This window comes from Neolamprologus brichardi, chromosome 8, assembly GCF_056152115.1.
Source record: "Neolamprologus brichardi isolate AB-2024 chromosome 8, ASM5615211v1, whole genome shotgun sequence".
Classification (NCBI taxonomy): Eukaryota; Metazoa; Chordata; class Actinopteri; order Cichliformes; family Cichlidae; genus Neolamprologus; species Neolamprologus brichardi.
In genome coordinates, this window is record NC_142111.1 from 26,264,011 (window position 1) to 26,288,278 (window position 24,268).

Genomic DNA, 24,268 nt, shown 5'->3' on the forward strand with positions numbered 1-24,268 from the left:
TACTTCTGGTCAGATTTTACATTTAGATTAAACAGTTTCCAGAAATCTCCATTCAGATGCTGGCAGACACTTCCCCTGATTATCTCATCGATGGCAAACGCAGGGCTGAAAATACAAAGTGCAAACGAAGTGTAAGTGATTCAATCTCCACAGACTGTTTACAGCTGGTCTCTACAGCTAATCTCCCCCTTTATAAAAACTGTACAGAAGTGTTTTTATAACGCTTCTGTTTAAAATGTTCTAAGGCTTAAAGTTATCCATTAAGAGCCATTAGCTATCTGCTAGACTTCTCCTCAGGTCATTGCAGTCCCTGAACCGGACCTCTGTGGTGCCATCCACCCATCCATCCACCCACCCATCCACCCACCCATCCATCCACCCATCCACCCATCCATCCATCCACCCATCCATCCATCCATCCATCCACCCATCCATCCATCCATTCATCCATCCACCCATCCACCCATCCATCCATCCACCCACCCACCCATCCATCCATCCATCCATCCACCCATCCATCCATCCATTCATCCATCCATCCATCCATCCATTCATCCATCCATCCATCCACCCATCCACCCATCCATCCATCCATCCATCCACCCATCCACCCACCCACCCATCCATCCATCCACCCATCCATCCATCCATTCATCCATCCACCCATCCATCCATCCATTCATCCATCCACCCATCCACCCATCCATCCACCCACCCATCCATCCATCCATCCATCCATCCATCCATCTTCTGAAATTGTCTGCCAGTCTTCACTTGGCTCCCAGTGATGCTGCAGTAAACTTCAAGGGTATAACCATAACCAAGGATAACCATGATGGCTGTAGAATAGGCTTGGCCAACTCCAGGCCTCGAGGGCCGGTGTCCTGCAGGTTTTAGATCACGCTGGGTCAGCACACCTGAATCAAATGATTAGTTCATTACCAGGCCTCTGGAGAACTTCAAGACATGTTGAGGAGGTCATTTAGCCATTTGAATCAGCTGTGATGGACACATCTAAAACCTGCAGGACACCGGTCCTCGAGGCCTGGGTTTGGACACCACTGCTGTAGGACCTCCAGCTCTTCATGTCTGTGTCAGCAACTGAGTATAATCTAAGGTTCTTGTCAGGGTTGGCTGTGTGGCAGGCAGGAGTGGTGGACCCAAAATGCAGGACTCAACACGGAAGTCAAACTTAAAGCGCAGCTTTATTGCTGGGACAAAAACCTCTAAAACTCACCAAAAACAAACAAAACTCTGGACAGGGGAACTAAGGACTGAAACACTGGAAAGGAAATACTAAACTGGAGCAGGAGACTAAACACACAGCAGGTTGAGGGTACGACGCGACAGGGAACACAGGGCTTATATACACAGGGGAGTAATCAGGGAATGGAAAACAGGAGGGAGGCACAGCTGGGAGGGTTTGGGCTAACGAGACACGGAGAGCAAAGCTAGACACACTGACATGAGGCACACCCTTTCACAATAAAACAGGAAACGATTCACAAAGACGTAGACAAAGAAACACAGACTTTGCACGGGAAGAACGAAACCAGAATGAGCTAAAACCTACTAAATCATCATCATCATCATCATCATCATACCATAGATCAAGAAAAGACCCAAAAATACTAAATCAAACCAAGACGTGAGAACTGAAAATACTGGGTCAAACTGCCCCAGAACCGTGACACTTCTGCCCAACACACTTGTCACCTGACCCTGATGGCGCCTCCTGCTGGTGCTGAGGATACAGAAGGCCATGCCAGCTCTAAGGGCTGCACTTCATAGACGAAGACCGGCCTGGAGGAGGCGTCCCTCGGGCTGGGCTCCACAGTGTAGGCCTGGTAATCCTGACCTGGACAGCATGAACTGGTCCTTTGATTTTTCTTTGACTTTCTTTCATGGGGGGCACTTAAATCAGTTTGCCTGGGGAGACCCTATTAGGGGCAAAGGCCTCCAACAACATAGCCCCTGCTGTCACTGGTGCACACAACCCCCTCCACCACCATAAGGAGGTGATTCATGAAGGAGGTGTTGTTGGTCCCCTTTGAAATGTTTTTATAGCATTAATGTGACACATACATGAATCACTGAATCTTTAATTGCGCTAAGAGACCATCCAAAAGTCTGTGCCTACTATCTTATTTATATTTTAAAACTAATGAGCTGATAACTTCGCACTCCACCCCCTCAAAGATGCAGTGTCTTCTGGCTTCAACAAACTCAGGTCCAAAATACCAAATTCAAGGATTCGAAACAGCGACCAAACCTGTGGGTGACATCACCGTGCCCAGATCGAGCTTTTCCATGCATGGGTGCACGACTGAGAGACCTGCATTACAATGAACGGTTCAGCAAACACAACCAATAACAATCTGTTTGATGTCACTGATTGGATTGGTGAATTAGCAAAAATCTGTTTGTGCATTTTGAGCAAAGCAAGAAAATCTGCTGGTGCAGAAAACGGCTCCATGAAAAGTTTGTTTTGTAGCACTTTAGGTTGTTTCCAGCACGTAAAGGCTTCTGCATCTGCAGGGTTCAGCTATAAATTTCACTTTTTTTTCCCAGGTATTGCAATCTTTGCCAGAAAGCCCTGCTCAAATAACCACACAGTCAGCGCAGTGCTGGGTGGCACTAAAGTACAAAGCGAGGCATGCTGTCAACAGAAGGAGAATGGCCTTTTCACCCTCTGTCTGCTGGCAACACAAACAGCCAGACAACACCACTGATGCCAATTAAAAAGACCTGGAGAGGGGCAGAGACTTTGAGAGAGCAGAAGGGAGGAGAGAATCGAGAACAGAGCTGTAGAGGGAGGCAGTGCAACGGTAATGAGAGAAAGAGGTGAAGAGCGATGAGGACAACAATTAACCAGAGGGGAAAAGAGCGGGCAGTGAGGGAGGGCTGGCAGTGAGAGGCACAGCAGTGAAGCCTCGCGGTCGGACGGTCGAGTTTGATCCAACGAACATTAATAACTCGGCACAAAGTGTCTGTGATCAGCTTCAGAATAAAAACCCTCACATGTGTCGGTTAGAAGAAGCTGAAAGAAGAGTCCCGTGCTTTTTCAGTCATTGGTTGAAGAAAACAGATATAAACTGATCTGCTGACAGAAAACATTTGCAGCTCATCACTCCTGGCTACTATTTTACAGATACTGTTGAGAGCAGTGATTAAAGATCTCCCTGGAAAACACAGATGGATGACGGGTGGAAACAGCAGGGCAGCAGCAGCACTGACAAATCAGGTGGAGAAATACTGAACATGAGTCGGTATCAACCTGTATGGTGTAGCTGTTAGTCTCCTACGATCAATCCTACGAGTAGAATTGATAAGAAATCGTAAACTAACAGGCTGAACGTACAGGCTGTAATTAGGCTCTGTGGTATCTAACAGTGAGCTCCAGATTGGTTTGTAAGCTACTGGATGGATGTTGGTAATGAAGGGAAAAAAACTGCTCCAAGTTGAGCCAATCAATCCTTTCTACTTGTTTTGGTCAGCTGATACTGACAGACACACGATACAAGATGAGAAAAGGTTAGGAAATCTCACAGGTTTGTGTTTGCACAGCCAGTTAATCTACTCTATACGTACGTCCAGCCCAGACCACCCACCACTCCTCAAACTTTACCAAGAGGAAGCTAATATATGGCAAAAAATCAGCCTATTGGTGAATTTAAAATATTATTTTATTATCATAAGCGATCTGCCTGATATTGTGTTGATGCCAAAGCAGCTTCATTAGATGCTGAAGGTCCTTTAAGTCCTGTACGTCGTGCGTCAGGTCCTCCATGGATCAGACTTGTGTGTCTGGCACATCCCGCAGATGCTCGATGGCTGGTTCACCACAGTTCCTTCCTTGGGTACCGACCACTGCACTCTCAGACTATGTTGATGGTAAACGTTAGGCTGGTTTAGCAAGGAGAATTCATGTTGGAGTACTGATCCCAATATTCCCAAACACAATGGCAACAATGAGCTGTTTAAAGATAATACGGTGTAATGTTGTGCTGCTTAGTGCTGTTGCCATACCTCAGAAGAAACTGTAGGAGGTCCCCAAAAGTTGATTCTGTTCATCTGGACGTTTTCAGCAGGAGAAACGTTTCGTCACTCATCCAGGTGACTTCTTCAGTGTCAGCTGACTGCAGGTTATCTTATAAACAGGACATTTGCATAATGACTTCAGTCCTGCAATCAGCTGAGACTGAAGAAGTCACCTGGATGAGTGACGAAACGCTTCTCCTGCTGAAAACATCCAGATGAACAGAATCAAGTTTTGGGGATTTAGCTGAATGACTGAGCATGCATCAACCTGTAGAAGGTCCAGTCACAATATTCTGCTCTCTCTGGTTTTTAGTCCACTCACCAGCTTTGTGTAAATTTAGCATCGGTTAATGTTCCCATCAGCTTTTGATGGGACATTTATTGTTGTAACAGCGTACAGACTCCAACACTTCACTTCCCCAGGACAGAGGAACTTTCAGAGACCTTTCACCCATAATTGACACCATAGAGTAGAAGAAACTGACAGAAGGAGCTCTCGCCACCTCCTCACTTGTGCTTTTCTAGTCTTTGTAAGTCCGAACGGTCATTTGTGTTAAAAAAAATGAGTTCATATTGAACAAAAGCTAATTACCTGCAGTGCACAATGGAAAACAGTTGGTGCAGATGAGATGAAAATGGACTCTTAACTGTAAATGACACCCGTTCTTCTTTTGAAATGCAAATCAGACTCTTTGTGAACATGAAGCAACCCCAGGTTACATTACAGCTGCTGCAGGTGTGACTGTTAAACAATCCGTCTGCATCGACGGCTAAATCCATCAGAGACCCGTTTCTTTCTCCCGGTTTTCCTTTTCTTCCTCCTCTCTTCTCCGTCCATCACCACACAGAAGGGAAGCCAAGGCCGATGGAGTGCAGGTAATGAGAGCAGGGAAAGTCTCCCAGCAGTGGATTAGTAGGTAAAAAGCAAACTGAAGACTAATCATGCTCGTAACAAATGAACTCCAAACTGTGAGTTAATTTCAGCTCATTTATTACAATCAAGACGTTTAATAAAGTTGCACCCGATTAGTCCCCAAGTTCTATTTTACAAACTGCAAAAAACACTCCATAATGTATTATTTTAGTGTGATTTTAATCAAAATTCACTCTGCATTTACCCAAATAAATTGAGGGTAAGAAACTGGTTCCAAGTTCTCGTGTTGAAGCGTGCCATGAGTTTTGAGTGTCTGTTATTACACCAGGCTCATCCCTCAATAATCAAAGTCAAAGCAAGAAGAGCACAGAGATTTCATCATTGTAATTTAAAAAAATATATATTTAATTTTCTCAGTTTTATTCGTTTAATTAGTCCAATCTGACACGTTTAAAAGTCTCCAGCAGCAGAGTTTTGACGGCTTTTATAACTACAGTTCGCTTCACTGTGTTGACAGAGAATCAGCCGGTTTATAGAAGATTAATATCTGTTGCCTTAGCAACAACCAGCACCAGCTAATAACAGCTCTTTGTCACGTCCCAGGTGTGTTTTTGCTTGTATTAGCTACTTGTCTTTGCTGGTTTGTCTCAGGTGCTTGTGTTTGCAACTTTTACACAACAACACCATTAATGCCCATCAGGGGGCCGGCGTTGGATGCTAGCATCGGCTACATGTGAAGAACTTTGGACACGGCTTTACACCCGAGCAACTAAAGTGCAAACTACAGAGTAAATTAGAGTGAAAAGTCGAGGCTTTCTACACTCAATGTTCTGAACATTATGAAAACACCAGCCTGGTAATCACACGGTGCCCTCCCTCACCGTGTGGTGAGAGGAAGTGGACCCAAATGCAGACACCTGGAAACAAAACTATATTTTAAGAAAGTGAGCTGTTTATTAGAGGCTGATGAAAAGGTACAAAAACAAAGGGGAAGGGATACAAAACTAAACAGTAGGGCTGCCACAAACGATTATTTTGATAGCCGACTAATCAGATCATCATCCATTGGACGTAAAACGTACAGCTTATTGCACCAGCAGCATCTGCTCTTATATAACTATCATTAGCTTACAGCTTTAAGTGTTTAAGGTATGTGCTAACTAAAAATAAAGACAAGATGATAGTTTATGAAATTTTAATGAAATTTGCAGATTGTTTCATGAAGTTTAATAAACTCCTTGCTATCTAAAATATAACAGGACACCGGAGTAAATTCTCGAGCATCTCACACTTCTGATAATCAGCTGTCTGCTTGACGTTTATTCAGCTGTGTAAAAACTATAACTTTAATCTCAGCCAAACCGATTTACTCAGGAACAAATAAAATACTAAAAAAAAGCCAAACAATAACATTTTGAAGTTATCTAAGTGACTTATATATCATGTTTAACCTGAGTAGCGAAAGATGGCGGTGGGTTTGAAAACGATTAGCCGGGAGTCCGGTGTTCTCACGGCTCTAGTTAGCCTAGCCCCCGGCTAGCTATCGAGCTAGTGGCTAACAGACGTCTCCGAAAACGTCGGAGCGCTTTTGAAAATATGTGGTGTCTTGATAAACTGAGCAGATATTTGAGGTTTACACAGCTACATTCTCACCTGAAAATATGTTAAACGTTTATTTTGTGACCCAGAAAGAATAATAAGAGTAATATTAAAACTTACTAGCTGCCGCCATTGTTGGAAACTGAGCTGGGCTGCACTATGAATTCTGGGACACAGCTTCTTCTTCTTCGGGGTTTAACGGCAGCTGGCATCCTTGTACATGCAGTGCTGCCATCTTCTGTTTCAGTCCGTTATTACACTCTTAAATCCTACTACTTATTCCTGCGTCTTTTGTGATCTTACAAAGCTTCAAACGACGCGTCGACTATTAAATTAGTCGTCGACGATTTTGATAGTCGACGTAATCGTGACTAGTCGACTAATCGTGGCAGCCCTACTAAACGGTAACCTAAAGACGAGGGAGACGTTAACGCAGGGGACTTGACAGACTCACAACGCTAAAGACACGACACCATAACCAACACAGACCTGGGATGGAACTGGGCAGACGCGAACTAAACAGGGAAACAGAACTCACCATCAACAGAACTAACTGAAGTGTAAACTATACAAACAAGAACATTATAATACGAAAAAGACATAAAACTCAAAACGTTGGGTCAAAAACATAAACATGTTTATTTCTGCTGTAAACATGTTTTAACACTGGAGTCAGCCCCAAGTGGGCATTTGAGTAACTGCAGTCTCATTTATTTTCACTTCCACATAAGCGCAGGTACTCTTGGACTGTGTGGTTTAAGACCCGACATGCCGACTGTTTTGGCGTCCGTGAGGTCATGCGTGCTCCCCACAGGATGGACCCTGCTGGTTATCAGCTGATTACCATGAACTCTAACACAGGGCTTCATGGTTTCCTGAGGATGAATCGTAATAATGTAGATTCTCTGACATTTCCTGCATCATCAGCTCAAAGCTGTCCTGCACGACTCTGATGTTGAACCTCATATCATGCAGCACCTTGAGGAAACTTATGAGCCGGCACCGTCTGAATAAACCGCGCCGGCGTGTTAGCATGCTAATATCCCACAGTAATCATGTAAGGATGTATGAGAGCAGCTCTCTCCGTGAACCTGCTGATGCCTGCACTGCTCACACACAGCTCATCGCCACACTGCAGAGCCCTCACATTTTTCATCAGTGTGACAATTTTGTTTTCTGCTGTGTAATGAGCTGCACTCATGGTAGAAACTTGTGTTGCTTAATAACGCCTAACAGCAGTTGTATAACACCGGTCTAACGGCGGGCTATGATAAACAGCTCGCCGTGGCGTGTTTTCTATCATCTGAAGTGTTAACCGACAGCCTCATTGCTTCTGAATAAGCTGCAGTAAGCTGTGCGCCCTGTGCTCTCGGCCAGGATCCCATCTTTCTTCACAGCACCATTACCTGTTCCTGAAAGCTACATCACACTGTGTTTTTCACCAAATAACTGCTCTCCAAACCTCTTATCTGATTCTTTCCGTGATCACCAGCTTCCCTCCCAGTCGCTGTCAGAATCAGCACACCCCTCCCATTAAATCTGCTTGTGCCTGAATGCAGGTCATTACCGCGCCCTGTAATATTGCATCCATTTCGGCGCCTCGGCTCTGTGGTGCCAAGTGCAACCAAATGGTCTGAATTGGATTTCTTTGAGTCCCTGCAGCCACTCAGAGATCATCAAGCATCAAAGCGCGGCACGAAACACTCGGTCGCAGCTAAAAGCCATGTTTTAAAATTATATATCAAAATAGGTCAAAGAATTAATAATAATAATAACGATTGCATTTATACAGCACTTTTTGAGACCCTTAAAGCGCTTTACAATTCCACTATTCATTCACACACTGGTGGAGGCAGCTACAGACTGACAGAAGCGAGGCTGCCATATAGCGCCATCGGGCAACACCAGTAGGCGTGTCTCGCCCAAGGATACAATGACCAGGACAGATAGAGCTGGGGGATCGAACCGGCAACCTTACAGTTACAAGATGAGCTTCCCAACCCCCTGAGCCTAACTAAACAAATCTTGTGTAGTTAGTGTGTAGTGTAGTCAATAGTGTTGTTGTGTGTCAGAACAATGAGGCGACTGCTGAGTGTTACAGGTGTTACAGCAGTGACACATCTGCTGCTGTCAGGCCTGCAGGTATCAGGCTGTTGTTCTCCTTCATCTCATAGTGGACACAAATTATTTTTTGGAGTGACACAAATAATTTGTGTGGCATCAGATTTGATGCAGAACAGCTGATTGTTCTGTAAATAGTTTGAAATGTTTATTTAAAAAAACGTCTTGGCTGCATTTTTAGATAAACAGCTGCAAAAACTTTGTTTGCATAACTCAGTTACTTTTTTGAAGAAGTAACTATATCATTAATTGCCCAACATTGGTCTTTATTTACTGTATTTTGCAGACAGAGTTACAGACTCTCTCCCAGACCACAGACTCATCATACAGTCAGAGCTTTATTTAAAAGAAAAGAAAAAGAAAGTTGTGCTTTCAAAATTGGAGTTAAAGTTATTTTTACTTCCAATAGTGTGAACATGCTACAGGTCATGAACAAGATTTTTTTTATTTTCATTGTAAGTGGGCTAAATAAAAGTAGTCTAACATAAATGCTGCAATTAGATTACTTTAATAAACATGTAACTTGGATGCTGGCGTGACCACAGTGCACACGTCTGCTGTTGCTCACAGTGGGACGCTCAGGGAGTTTGTGTGTTCGCTCAGACACATGAAACATTAGAGGGAACTTTGTTCAGGACCCAAGCCCTCGGGGCCTGGACTCCCCCACGCCTGTTCTAAATGAACACTCATGTCATTGACACATTTGTTCCACCATAGCCGAGCTCGTACTCTGCTGCAGATACCAGCGTCTGTGCAGCTTCCACTTAGTCTCTGCTTCAGTATCTGCCACAGAGCCGACCATACAATCAGTTTTCATGTGTTCTGCACAGAACATGAGAACTTTACGAGTCGCAAACGTTTCGTCTACACTTCTGTGTCACCTCCACACACCAAACAAGCTGCACAAAGTGAAGCACAGCACACTGTTGGTTTGTTGGGCAGATAATTCCTGATGACGTGACCCAAATATCTGACTTTATTCATCACATTTAGCTCAAACAGACTGAGGGGAAGTTTCGATATTGTCGCGTCCAGCATCATCCTGCTGACTTCACTGAGAGCGCTTTCTGCAGACCAGCACAAAAATGTACAGAAAAGAGATGAAAGTAAACAAAGTGAATGAACCTGATCATCTGAAGCTTCACACCTACTCAGGAACATTATTCCAGACTGGGATGTAAACAGGAAGAGAGGGCGTCTGTAACGCCGGGCTCAACTCGTCTGATTCCACTTCAGTCACAGTTTGACAGGATGCACGTTAATAAATAACATCTGTGTCAGGAGCTCAGTAATAATGTTGCCTTTTTACATTGTTTGTTCTTTAGGCCATAAAAAGGACTTTTGGTGAATTCCACAGGTTTAATCAGTTATGAGTCCAGAGCACAAACATGTCCAGTTTGCTGTAAATGCATGATTTTCATTTTGCCCAAGAATACCAAACCGAGGTCATAGGTCACATAGCTCACATGTTTTTTGGAGCAGGAGTAATCGCCCCCTGGTGGCCACTAGAAAGAAAGCAGGTTTAAGCAGCTTAAGGTCTCCTTTCACGCCCGGAGGCTTCGTCTACCTTTGAAACGCCGCGTACGGAGACGGCACAGAGGCTCTCGCACGTCGTTGTGTGTTCAGCAGGAGGAAGAGGAGCGAACTGAACTTAATGCCATCGCGGCAATTACCTGGAATCCAGCTTGTTTTGACTTTAAACCCTTTGGCCTGACAGAATGACATGTTTTCAAACCCATTCAATAAATGAGCTACACGTCTGCGTGACTTTTGTTTACAGGTTCACTTTTAATTGGATGAAGGCGACTTGCATACAGAAATAGAAGAAAGTGGACGTTTCTAATAGATAAACTGCAGCTGCGTTCGCTTTTACTTAAGATGTAGACCGTAATTATGTTTGGTGTTATAAAACCTAATAAACCTAATATTCTTCATAGATATTTTTAATTATGCTTTTAGAGTTCGGCCGAGGCTATCTGTAATTACACCTCACAGAAAATAATTGGCTTTCTTCTCGTCAAAGCAATTAGGCACAAAAGAAGCGTTTTAATGGCTGGCGTGCGCCGTCCTTCCCGTTTGGCTTGACATTGACATTCGGTTTTCTTCGTGAAACTTCACATTCTCTGTAATTAATTAACACGGCAGATGAAATAAACATACTTTTGTTTGTCGGGCGCAGGGTTCAAAAACAAACACTCGAGAAATCTGCCACAATCAGCATCTGCCTCTCACCAAACCCTCACCCGGCTTCTCGGGAGACAATAAACGCTCATGTGCAGACAAACAGACCGAGCGAGGTCAATAACGTCTCCTTCACTCTGTCCCGCCGTCTCATCGCCACAGGAAATCAGCGACACAGAGATCCTGGAGCTTACCCACAGTGCACTGGGGCGCATGACGGTGATCCGGCAGATCTTCCCCTTGCTGAAGGACAGCAGCACCCGCTGCATGAGGCAGAACCACCGGATCTCCTCGCTGCTGTGTGACCCGCAGGAAGGACACCTGCAGAACCTGGAGGTAATAACTCAGCTCAGTGTGCAGTAGAGGTTGTGCTAGCTTTCAAGTCATGCCTCCCTGAGTTCTGTTATAAATGTGGACAAGTGTGTTTGGGGTTTCCTCTAATCCACACAGACTCACATATATACATACAAACGCCCGCTTTAATATTTAATAACTGGTGCTGAAGGTTCTGCACGTCTTTAACCCAACGAGGCCTAAATCCTTTGCATAGTGATCATGAGCTGCAGCTGGTAGTCTCTCGTTGCACTATCGAAAGGATTTGTTTGACAGCACTCGTTGGGCTGACCAAGACTCAGAACAACAGAAAGTCCAGGTTTGCATCTTCCAAGATCATCAGTTCAAACAACCGTAAGTAAAAGTTATCTGGATGTGTCTCTGCCAGGAAGCCACCCAGTGTAAGTTAACTCGATTCTGCCGAGAAGAGCAGGATGATGCCAGAAGCTTGGTGACGGATGCCAAAAGCATCCGACTGAGGTGCAACTCGCTAAGGGACATTTACCCAAATATTTCTGGGTGTCTATGAGTATGTTTTAGCCTGTATGCATACCTGTGTGGATCAGGGAAAATCCCAAATAAATTGGGGACCCAACTCGTGTTTTTTAAACTTATTAAAGATGGTGCACCATTATTCCACTGTGCAAGAGAACAGTTCAAAGAATCACCAGAATTAATTGACATCCCTGCACATGGTGAGTGTGCAGGGATGGGTTTGAGTTAGGATTAGGTCACTGATGATGACTTAGGCTACGTTCACTCTGCAGGTCTTGATGCTCAATTCCGATCTTTTAATCAAATCTGATTTTTTTGTCTGCTCGTTCACACTACAAATAAAATGTGACAGCAAACGCGCTCTAGTGTGAACGCTCAAAGCGGCCGCATGCGCAAAAGAAGACGTCACACACGACGCGCTCTGTTTAGACCCAGAGCAACAGTATTGTTTGACTGATGGTCTTAATATAAAGACTGACTTTACGTTTCCCAGTTTTTGTTTTAAGTTATTTTGTTATTTACATAATAATGTAAATAACCTAATAATGATCCTTATTGCTGTTTTAGAGGAGCGCTGCTTCAAAGGATAGTTGCAGATTTCTGTCAGAATCTGCAGATTATACAGAACAAATAAAATGTTCACGTTTCTCCAACGTTGTCTTCACAACAGTTTCACCGGATGGACAGGAAGCGTTCGCGATGTCTTCTCCGGCGCTGATAATTGGCGTCTGTCTTGTGTCAGTGACGTAAAAGACGGATTTAATGCGACATGACCATCAAACAGCAGCTTTCTAAAACATCAGATATGTATCGGATTCAGGACCACATACGAAAGTGACCCAGATCGGATTTGAAAATATTGGATTTGTGCCGTTCACACTGTCACACCATGATGGGATAGATGGTCGCAGAGGGTCAAAAAAATCGGATTTGATGCGCTTTCGCCTGCAGTGTGAACGTAGCCTTAGATCTGAGCTGATACAAAGTGGTACCTCTGCACTTTTCCCTGTTAGGATACTTTAAAAACAACAATAGTGGGAATAAACACTGAAAAATCCACTGGAGTCCAGGTTCTGTCTGGAGGAACACTTTGGATAAGTCTTTATAATTTAGAAATTTGTGTTTTCAAACAGTTTGTGTGGTCAGTGTTTAATTTATTCTGAGGATTTTGTCTCCATTTTTTCCTTTCTCATGGCTCCATCTGTCCTCGGCCTTTTGTCCTCCGGAGGACACAAAGACCTTCATGAAACAACGGCAAAAATACCACAGAGACGTGTTTCACAGCTAAACATGAAGATTCACATAGATCTGATTCGCTCATCAAAGGCTCCATAATGAGAGCGCTGAATGAACGAATGCTTTAGAGAATGAATTAAAATGTTTGAGGGTATAAAGCAGTAATTCAAAGGGACTAATTATTAATCTGATGGCATGAATTGAGTAATTAGTGGGTGCAAATTATTCAGTTAAGTGAAAAAGAGGAATGTGATGAGTAAAATCAGGACTCTGAAGAAGAGTTTCCTGTCTTCTAGACCTCCTCGCTCAAACTATTCTCTCCACTCGTCGTACGTCCTGTTTTGTGATGGCGACCGGGCGAATGCACGCACACGTCTGAACTTGTGGTGTTGAAACTTTTTTCTGCTGCACAAATCACTGATGCACATCCATAAATTCATGAGCGCATTCATAAAATCAGCCGCCCACTCAAATACTGTGCACATGCACCGAGTGCAGCCGGCTGTCAGATCAGCTCCCAGCATCCAAACATCAGCTTAATGTTAAATGAGGACACAAACTTTTAGACTCGCTGATGACCCAGAACAACCGCGAGGACATCACAGACCATCTGTTTCCATCACGTCCTGTCCTCTGACTCTGTCAGGTCAAACACCTGCATGTCCTCTCGCCACAAACCTCCTGTGGGCCGTCTCCTTTCCCCCTCGTTCACTAGCTCCATCTTCATCATCCTCCTCCCAAACGACCTCCAGTTTTTTTATTGTTGCTGCAGAAAACCACAGTTAGTGTCGACTCTGGACAAACACAGAATATCTACTGCTGAGAAACTAAAGTTTGTACTTTACAGTCACGTGCAGGACTTTTATTGAGATCTTTTGATTGATTTTTGTGTAACGGACCCGTGTACTCCACATACCTCGAGGCAAGGACATGCCAGCCTATTGTCGTCCCCGGGGAGTCGCTCAGCCCGACTCTGTCAAACCTCTGGTGTGGCTAATTTATGCATTAAGGTGTCCTTTGGCATCATGATGGGTCCCTCCCATGTCGTCAAGGTTACTGTTGTTAATAGGCACATACTAACCCACACCATCATCTTTCCATAACCCGACCCTGGCGATGACCCCCAGGTGTTGGGAACCATCATAAATGACTCTTTTTGTGAAATGTAAACAGTATTAATGAAAATGATTAGAAGTATTTTCTCCCTTAACTGCCAAGAAACTAATTTCACATCCACAGCACCAGTGACGCCAAAGGACACCTCGTGGACAACAAGGGGACGCAGCAGACACGTCACAATCTCTGGACTTTCTGGTTTATGGACGTCAGATCAGTAAAAGTTCACCAGGACACGGCTCACAAAGCCGCTACTCGCGGTCAAACTACTCACAGTTAAAAGCCTCATAGAGCCGTCGTTGTTTCTCACGTGTGAATCGTGTACGAAAGCCGAGCCGCGTCTCAGTTTCCACGCCAGTTTGCCTCGTGGAAAATAAGCCATCAAATTCAAGTTTATCTCGCTGACATACAGAGGACGCACAATAAACTCACACACACACACACACACGCACGCACACACACACACACACACACTCACACACTCACACACACACACACACACGCACACACACACACACTCACACACTCACACACACACACACACACGCACGCACACACACACACACACACACTCACACACACACACACGCACGCACGCACACGCACACGCACACACACACACACTCACACGCGCACGCACACACACACACACACACACTCACACACACACTCACACACACACTCACACACACACACACACACACACTCACACACACACTCACACACACACTCACACACACGCACGCACGCACGCGCACACACACACACACACACACACACACACACACACAGAATAACTGACTATTATTCCCAGGTGTGAAGAAGCACCGTGACGCGTGGCTGACATTTAAAGACAGCAAACACAACAATTACTGTGATTCAGGACAAATGTTGTCTTTCTCTGCCTGATTTTGACATTTGTGGACATGATTGTAGTTTTCACCAAACGTCCGACATCACGGCGGCGGCGGCCCGCAGAGGTCACGCTCTCCTGTCTTTCTCTCAGGTGTCGTTCTCTCATCTTTTAAACCTTCACTTCCTCCTTCACCTTGTTCTTGTCTTTTTTTATTATAATTTTTTCCTTTTATTCTGAATAACTTCCTGTTTCTGTACATTTGCGTGCGTCGTCGTATTTCCTTCACTGTGTCCTTTTCCTCACTTGTTTCCTCTCCTGTTCCCTTTTCGTCTTCCTCTCCATCCTTTCTGGCTGATTTTCTCTCATTTTAAACTTAATAAGCAGTCTCGTCTCCATCCCACGCGCCGCTTCATTCCCTCCTCAGCTGTGACTTTCTTCTTCTTGACTTCTGCCGGCTTCGCTGTGCGTTCACTCAGAGGGAGGTGTCTCAGTAATTTGTGTAAGAGAGGGTTAAATGTTCTCTGGTGCTGCACAGAGAGGATGATGTGTTTTTAGCTGTGCATGTTTTCAAAGAATCCCATCAGGAGAAAGTGAAGATTAGGTTACACCTGTACAATGCAACCAGGGTGAGAGCATCTTAATCTATATTTCAGTCAGGCTCAGGTCGATGCAGTGAATATAAGCGGGAGTCAAGACTTAATAAGCACCCACAGGGTTTTACTGGGCAAACTGGGCTCAGCAGGCAGAGGAGCGACATACAGTTCATCATCAGGCTCCAGGTGGACGTCCATGCTCGCTTTCTGTGACCTCTGGGCACAAACTACTCGTGCAGACATGAATAAAGTGCAACAGGAACAACTCTGAGGATCAGAGAGCGACTGAGGGAAGCACAGCTGAACGTAGGTGCTACATGTTAGGGAAGAAAGCCACAAATAAGCACGAGCCTCGCTGCAGGTCGCTGCAGGTCGCTGCAGGTCGCTGCAGGTCGCTGCAGGTCGCTGCAGGTCGCTGCAGGTCGCTGCAGGTCGCTGCAGGTCGCTGCAGGTGTGTGCTGTGACACTGATGTGTGATCCAGTGACACATGGAGACGTGCTGCAGCTTCATGTAACAGAGCTGTCACAGATGATGTGAGGGTGAAGCTTTCTCATAAATGTAACACTCTAACCACATGCAAGAGGCAGAAGCCATAAGATGTAACAACAACTTTATTAATGGATTCATTTATTGTCTGATCCATAAATTTTGATGTTCTTTCCCATCACAGAGGGATGAGATCTTCACGTGATCGTTCACCAACAGAACAAAACATCCAGAGTGAAAATTCTGTAAATGTAGATCTTTGTCACACACAGTAAATATTAACATCTATATTCTTCATCGCCCTGCAGATGTTACGTTCTTCTTCTACGTTTGTTTCACGCGTCACGTTCGACAGATGTTATGTAACAGTCAATGAAAAACTGATCGCGTGTTTTCATCCTGCCCGTGTCTCGCCTTCAGGTGTCCAACCTCTACCTGTACGACAGCGTGCTGATGCTTGCCAACGCATTCTACAGGAAGCTGGAGGACAGGAAGTGGCACAGCATGGCCAGCCTGAACTGCATCAAGAAGACCACCAAGCCCTGGAACGGCGGCTGGTCCATGCTGGAGACCATCCAGAAGGTAAAACACCTTCAGAGTAAGAGCAGACCAAAACATGCCCCTGATATCAAACTCGTTACGCTGGAAGAGTTGAACTCTGAATCGAGTACTCGCCTTTTCCTTTAATTACAAAAACTGTGCAAAGTTTTATTTCAGCGTCTGTACAGCCTCTTATTCAGTTTGGTTCCAAATAGTGAAGTTTTCTCAAAACTGTTATTTATTTAAAGAAAGTCGAGGCGAGCATTTGATTTGTACAATTTTCAAAATAAAAGAATCAACAGCTCCTTTGTTAACAGAAAATCAATCGCACATCAAAGATGCAGCGAGATTGCAACCTGGAGTCAGTTCTCACAGTCTAATTGGAGAAAGATGCTCTTTGGCTGACGAGTCCCTCCAGCACGCGTGGTTGTGTTTTATTAAAAAACACGAGTCTGCTTTTCTGACACGCATCAGAGTAACGACCGCCGAGCTCATTAGCGCTGCTTTTCTACAGATTCCTGTAGAAAAGTCATAATGCATCGTGTTTTTGAATGATATTGACAGAAATATCCACCAAAGCATTATTACTCCTGCAGTTATCTTTATATGCGGACGAGCCAGACAGAGCACGCGGTCGCTTAAAAATCTCATTTCATACCAAAAAGCTGCTGAAAACATCAGTTCCTCCGATGAGGAGCAGCCTCGCCTCCGAGCTGATGAGGCTGTGACTCCTGCACTGGACCAGCATCGCTCGGAGGTCAAGGTTGCTGCATTTAACGTTTCACAAACTGCACTGACTCCTGCAGGATCAAGTTTAATGAATCTGAATGTGTGAGTTGTACAATCCTCAAACTGCCACAGCCATTATTCCAGCTGATTAGCGATGGAAACATTTATTCAGTCTTGTTCCATCTCAAACGCGCCCTTCCTGACGTTCCCCGTCCAACCTCGGCGCTCCTGTTTCGTGCTCCAGGCACTCATTTGTCAGTTTGATTGTTATGGACGCACTTTTGCTGCATCTCACCTCAGAGTTGGTCATTACCCCCGGACGAGTCCGGGCTACTTTGCTGATGAAATGGACGATAACTTAAAGACAGGACGACATTCGCTGAGTGAAAAATGGCAGAAGCCGAGAACTTTTTATGTTCCGCGTATCCGAAGACGTGAAAACCGACCTTCCTTCCTCTGACAGGTGTGTGTATCAAATGCGTTTACTCATTTTTGAAAGAGCCAAACATTTCCAAACATTAATTTCCTCCAGGTGGCGACGAGCGCGACCTTTGCTGCTGACAGAGGAGCATTTAGTTTGCCGGCCTGCTGTGATGACCGTCTTCCGTCATGCTTTACATCCAACATGAACTGATGGAAGTCGTGAAGTGACATTTCATCCGTGGCCTTTCGTGGCAGCGGCACAGCAGTCATGGCTGAACTCATTCAGTCAGACGCTGATGATATTCTATATGGCGCCTCATCGTTCTGCAGAGCAGCCAGAACTGATAAAGCAACTGATAAAGATGGTCATTAAATATTTAGCTCTATATTTATTGGCTCCCGCTGCACCCTGGGATTTCTGGCATTCAGTGCGTCGGTGTTAAAGATGCAGGAAGCAGCAGGTGTTTTAGAGGTCACCTGGTCCTTTTTTCTTGCCCCTTTAACCTGTTAACATCTGCCTGATTGCTGGGACGGGGGTCATGCTCGTTATCCTCGTTTGAAAGAGTCGTCTTGTGGATGACTCATGTTTTTCATTATTTCAGTCAGGAGGGGCTTTTAGGATTTGCAGCGTAGAAGAATAAAAATAAGGTTTGTCAGTGATCTCAGACGGCCGTAGTATTGCTGCGTTTATCCCCTGGCACGGGTGCTGATACACGCTGCCCTGCTGCGAGGCTCCCAGTACAAAAGAGGCCTGAGGCCGGATTCAGACTCTTGACGGAGGTCTTTGGAGCTCCTACAACACAGCAGCATAGCTGTCGTGGTCGGTGGGATTTCTGCTCGTGCTGGTGGAAATGGCTGCATGTTCTACATCCTGTTTAGTGAGAGAAACAAATAAAGTTCTGGGACTTTAATCGCCTGAGCCAAGGACCTTTGACCTCAGGAATTCGCATGATAAGGTGGGGCCAGGTTTCACAATGAGCTCACCTGAAACTCTGGCTGATTGGGACCCACACCCAGTTTCACACCTTGGCTCAGGCGATTAGAGGATCATCAGGGGGTCCTTTTGTCCTTCTTTGGGGGAAAAATCCCACTAGGTTTAAATCTGGGACTCTCCACCATTTGACCTTAGAACTGAAGAAGCTTCTCGGATGAGAGGTGAAACGTCTTCAAGCAACTCAAAGAAGTCCAGACGCTTTTCTTTGCAAGCTCCTTCGACTACGATGACCTGGAGGACTGAGAACCTTCACAGACTTACTGTTAGTCTCTCACTGAGAAATCAGGGGCAACTCATCTGAATCACGTCTTTGATATAGACGACTTAGCTGGTTGCCATTGGTATATAAAAGCACGGCTGCTGCCTGTGTCGTTGTTCAGGTAAACTGACAGATTTATGGAGCATAAATCCATCAATAGCACAGGAAGTTATCTCGTTTGAACACGGATTACAAACTGTTCCTGAAATAACCAAATATAATGTCTGCCTCAGATCGTCTTTCTTCAAAAGCCCACTGCCGGTCAAGCTGAGACGCCAACAGAAAGAGTGAAAGAAGGTAGCAGCTCGAGTTAAAGATCATAAAGTAATAAAAGAAGAAAGTGGGGCGTCTGGAGGTTCTGGGTAAAGCCTGATTCTGTCAGACGGCGAGCACAGATCATCCTGCCTGACTTCTAAACCCCCGTCTCTCTCCTCTCTTTCTGCCACTCTCCTCTTCAGGGAAATATCACAGGTCTGACAGGTACGATGGACTTTAAGGACAACGGCTCCAACTCCCACGTCCAGTTTGAGATCCTCGGCTCGAGCTTCAGCGAGACCTTCGGCAAGGACATCAAGAGGGTGAGTTCACACTTTAACAGATGAGCAGTCGACATCGCCCGAGTGTGTGTCGGATCTCGGCAGTCGTTTTCCTCCTGGGGGAGGAACAAATAAAGCTAAAATATTAGATTTTTGATTATTTTCCAGCACGTCGCTGTTCTTCATGTGTTTGTGTCACGTGTGTTTTTGGGGAAGTGGAACCAGATAATCCACCCTGTCTGACACACACACACTGGTTTTCATATCTGAGTGAGGACTTCACTAGGTGCCCTGACCCTAACCCATCAAAATGAAACCCTGAGCCTAAACGTAACCATAACCCAGCTGTAACCCTGGGACTAAAACCACAGTTTCAGTCTCAGAAATGTCTTGAAACTCGGGCACTTTGTCCCCACGAGGATAGTGGCATGCTAATTTTCTGTCCTCACAAAGATGTCTAAACATGCACACGTTTCCGGGGTTAAACTTGTGGAAATGGCTTCAGACAAACATCCACACCACAAACCCGTCCGGCGGCGTCGCTGCGGCGTCTTTGTTCAGAGCGGCGTTAGCCTGTGGCGCACAGAGGAGCGGCGTTAGCCTGTGGCGCACAGAGGAGCGGCGTTAGCCTGTGGCGCACAGAGGAGCACCGTTAGCCTGTGGCGCACAGAGGAGCACCGTTAGCATGTGGCGCACAGAGGAGCGCAGTTAGCCTGTGGCGCACAGAGGAGCACCGTTAGCCTGTGGCGCACAGAGGAGCGCAGTTAGCCTGTGGCGCACATAGGAGCGCCGTTAGCCTGTGGCGCACAGAGGAGCAGCGTTAGCCTGTGGCGCACAGAGGAGCGGCGTTAGCCTGTGGCGCACAGAGGAGCAGCGTTAGCCTGTGGCGCACAGAGGAGCAGCGTTAGCCTGTGGGGCACAGAGGAGCACCGTTAGCCTGTGGCGCACAGAGGAGCGCCGTTAGCATGTGGCGCACAGAGGAGCGGCGTTAGCCTGTGGCGCACAGAGGAGCGGCATTAGCCTGTGGTGCACAGAGGAGCGGCGTTACACTGTGGCGCACAGAGGAGCGGCGTTAGCCACCGTTAGCCTGTGGCGCACAGAGGAGCGCCGTTAGCCACCGTTAGCCTGTGGCGCACAGAGGAGCGCCGTTAGCCACCGTTAGCCTGTGGCGCACAGAGGAGCGCCGTTAGCCTGTGGCGCACAGAGGAGCGCCGTTAGCCTGTGGCGCACAGAGGAGCAGCGTTAGCCTGTGGCGCACATAGGAGCGCCGTTAGCCTGTGGCGCATAGAGGAGCAGCGTTAGCCTGTGGCGCACAGAGGAGCGGCATTAGCCTGTGGTGCACAGAGGAGCGGCGTTACACTGTGGCGCACAGAGGAGCGGCGTTAGCCACCGTTAGCCTGTGGCGCACAGAGGAGCGCCGTTAGCCACCGTTAGCCTGTGGCGCACAGAGGAGCGCCGTTAGCCACCGTTAGCCTGTGGCGCACAGAGGAGCGCCGTTAGCCTGTGGCGCACAGAGGAGCGCCGTTAGCCTGTGGCGCACAGAGGAGCAGCGTTAGCCTGTGGCGCACATAGGAGCGCCGTTAGCCTGTGGCGCATAGAGGAGCAGCGTTAGCCTGTGGCGCACAGAGGAGCGCCGTTAGCCACCGTTAGCCTGTGGCGCACAGAGGAGCGCCGTTAGCCGCCGTTAGCCTGTGGCGCACAGAGGAGCGCCGTTAGCCGTTGTTGCTGTCGGTGGAGTTCACCGTCATCGGTCGTTGTGTTGGCCGTAGCGGCGTGCTGCGGTCGGTGTCCACCCCTCCCAGCCTGCGTTTTTAATATCCTCACGAAGGCTCTGCTTCATCGAACGTGGGGATTCCTCCAACATTAAATGCTCAGACTGTGCTTCTGCACCTGGGCCCTGCTGGGGCTGGACGTGCAGCTTTTGTGCTGAAGTTTTCTGTTGGAGAGGAGAAAACAACTGCTGATGTAATGGAAGGAAAACACACCTGCATCCCCATCAGGCTTGGAAACTGAGGCGCTGCTTCGCTTTATCCAGGATGGTGAAAACTAACCATTGGTGTTTTTGTTACTCCTAGAAGAGCAACTAACGGCTGTACGACCTTAAATGAACTCTTTTTCTTTCATTTAATTGTCATTTATTCTGTTTTCATTGGTGAGACTCTTCAGGTGGAGCGTTAACCTGACACGCGTTGATCTTTGAGCAACGAAGGATTTTAACCCAACAAACAGGAATCAATGCGACTGTCACAAGTGTTGCATCGTGGCGATGTCCGCCTTTTACATACAGTCTTTGGTCCTGAGTTATGACGGCATGTTTTTCAGTGTTGCTGACGATACACACATACACATACAGCTGGTTGCTAGTTATTACACCCATCAGACAGGCACGACTGGGTCAGAGCGTCTGCAGATCTGCAGCTCTTGTAGGTGTTTCTGGTCTGCAGGTCATTGCAGGCTCACTGATGCACGTAGAGATCGAAGGCGAGCTGCTGTAGCTCGAACGAGTCCGATCCATGGAGGCCCGCCTCGCAGCTTAGAGGACTTAAAGGACATACTGCTAACATGTTGGTGGAGATACCGCAGCACACCTTCAGGGTAATGCTACGCCTGATCGCTACATCAGCCTCCAGGAGGGAAATGTTTGTGCAGGAGACAGCATAACAGTCGCTTTGTTGGTAACAAAAGGTTTATTATAGTAGCAAAAGTGCAAAAAGCCCACAACAGGCACATGTATCAGCGACTCACATTAAAGGCGCTACAGCTCATTGCAGCCCACTCTGGGTTATTTTCAGATTCACATACAGTGCTGCAGGAAGTCCTCCGGCCTGCTGTTAATGTTGCCGCTACACGATCGGCGTCTGATAACGGCGCTCTCTGTAATGACACAGATATGAATGTCAGCTGACTTCATCTGCTGCTGCTGAGCTGGCAGGAAAAACACAATCAGCTCTTTATAGGATGGAAAAAACAGCAAGAAGACGAGAAAGAGCAGTTTAAAGTCTAACGAGAAAACGTGCGTTTGAATTTAGCGACTCATCGGCCTGATTCGTGTCTCTGTATCGCTCCTCTACAGAGGCACCTGTCATCTGCAGAAAAGGGTCTAAAAATGTGAAAAATTAAACACAAACCGGCTCCTGTCGGATGTATTTGGTTAAAATTATATTCAGACTAAAACTGGAGCGTTGCCCTTTAAAACCCACTTTTGTAATTTAAGGAAAACCAAAGCAGGAAGTTAAAGGAGTCGGAGATATTACAAAGAAGAAACATTCGAAGTATGTTCGATAGAAATCTGTGGTCCCGCCCCTTCCTCAAAGAGCCAATCAACACCCGTCAAACATGTGTCTCTTTGCCTGAAACGCACGACTGCGTAGTTTAATGATGGAGCGCTCGTTGCTTTATGAACCCACAGCAAAGCGTTTCACATTCATCAGAAGGAGATATTTATCATTAGAGCACACATCTGCACCAATGAGTTAAGAAAATATCCACAGAAACTTGATGATTTTGTGAGGCCGTCTCAGCAGCTGTCATTATGCTGAAACAAGCCGCGCAGGAAAGAAGCAGCCTGAGCCAGCCAATCACTGAGTGTTGCTGCCTTATTTTAATGTGAAACATCAAACTTGCAGACTGAAAACAGAAAGAGTTCGCCTCCAAAGTAAAAGTGGAACCCTTTGAACCCTGTTGGTTACAATGCCAAGGCAGAACTTTTACTTTGAAGGCGAACTGTTGTTGGTTTAGTTTGATCCGTCTTTTCAGTCTCGCTGGCGTCTTTGTCACCGTTTTCATCGAGCAGCAGTCTGCAACTACTTGCCACCTGGTTAAACACACATTTTTCCATGGCAACCAGAGCGTTGCCAGGCTCCCAGAGAGACCGAGACTCCAAAAGTCAAACTCAGTGAAACTATTCTAAAGAGGTTTAATTACATGTTTGATACTGGAAATATCTCAGAACAAGAAAAAGTAGAGCATAATTTCATCTGCAGGAAAAAACATGCTGCTGGAGTAAATTAGAATAGAACAGCCCTTTATTCGTATTTATTGTACACGTGCAATGAAACTGTAGACTTAACTGTAAATGAAAGGCTTGTTTGCAGGAAACTTTGTGTTTAACTTTGTGTTTAACTGCATAGTTCATATGAAATAAATGTGCAGAAAAAGATGTGGTAGCTCTCTGCCCACCCTCTGCTGTAATCATCAGAAGGTTTCAGTTAGTAACTTGTTACTCAAAGTGACGAGTGAATGAATGAACACTGAATGAAACTGTGAAACTCATGAAAAGTCCAAACCTGATGGCCTTCATATTTATTATTATTTATATTTCTTCATCTTTTCCAAACTGTCCACTGGCTGACGTGGCGTCTTTGCCTCAGACGATCGAGTGAACAGCGTTACAAACTCATCCCTGATCCGTCGTGTAGGATGCTGCAGAACCATTAAAATGTGTTTATTGAAGAAAAACTCAATTTACCTGCTCTGTGGTGCATCGACATTCAAGCTGAGCTAAATCAATCCGTCCTGATCTGAGTTTGTCTTCACTTGTTATTATAAATCACATTTCTACACATTATAAAGCTTCCAAACATCATCAGAGATTTTCTTTTCTAACCTTCGCTGATGTGTTTCCCTCGTCTGTGTCCATGAAGCTACGGGCGGCTGAGTAAATGCCAGAAAAGTAATCTGCTCGCTCATTTCATGCACAGTTTTCATGTTTGTGCTGCACTTTTTCCTTTTCTTGTTACGGCGGCAGACGGCAGCTTTTTTATTTCCTGTTGACTTTTCCTGTTTTAGCTCTTTTGTCAGGACTTCATGTCTGTACCAGTGCCTGGATATGCGTACAACAAGTCGTGTTACACAA

The 24,268-nt window shown here is 45.9% G+C and overlaps 1 protein-coding gene across 2 annotated transcripts in view; it reads left to right on the forward strand.

Annotated features, from left to right (window-relative positions):
• The window catches only part of grid1b (glutamate receptor, ionotropic, delta 1b), a 643,072-nt gene that overhangs the window by 554,678 nt on the left and 64,126 nt on the right, over positions 1-24,268 (forward strand). For both annotated transcript variants that reach the window (XM_087844978.1, XM_087844979.1), the window contains exons 6-8: positions 10,979-11,152; positions 16,353-16,514; positions 19,336-19,455. In XM_087844978.1, coding sequence (XP_087701104.1) covers positions 10,979-11,152; positions 16,353-16,514; positions 19,336-19,455 — 456 coding nt within the window. The remainder of the gene's footprint in view (positions 1-10,978; positions 11,153-16,352; positions 16,515-19,335; positions 19,456-24,268) is intronic.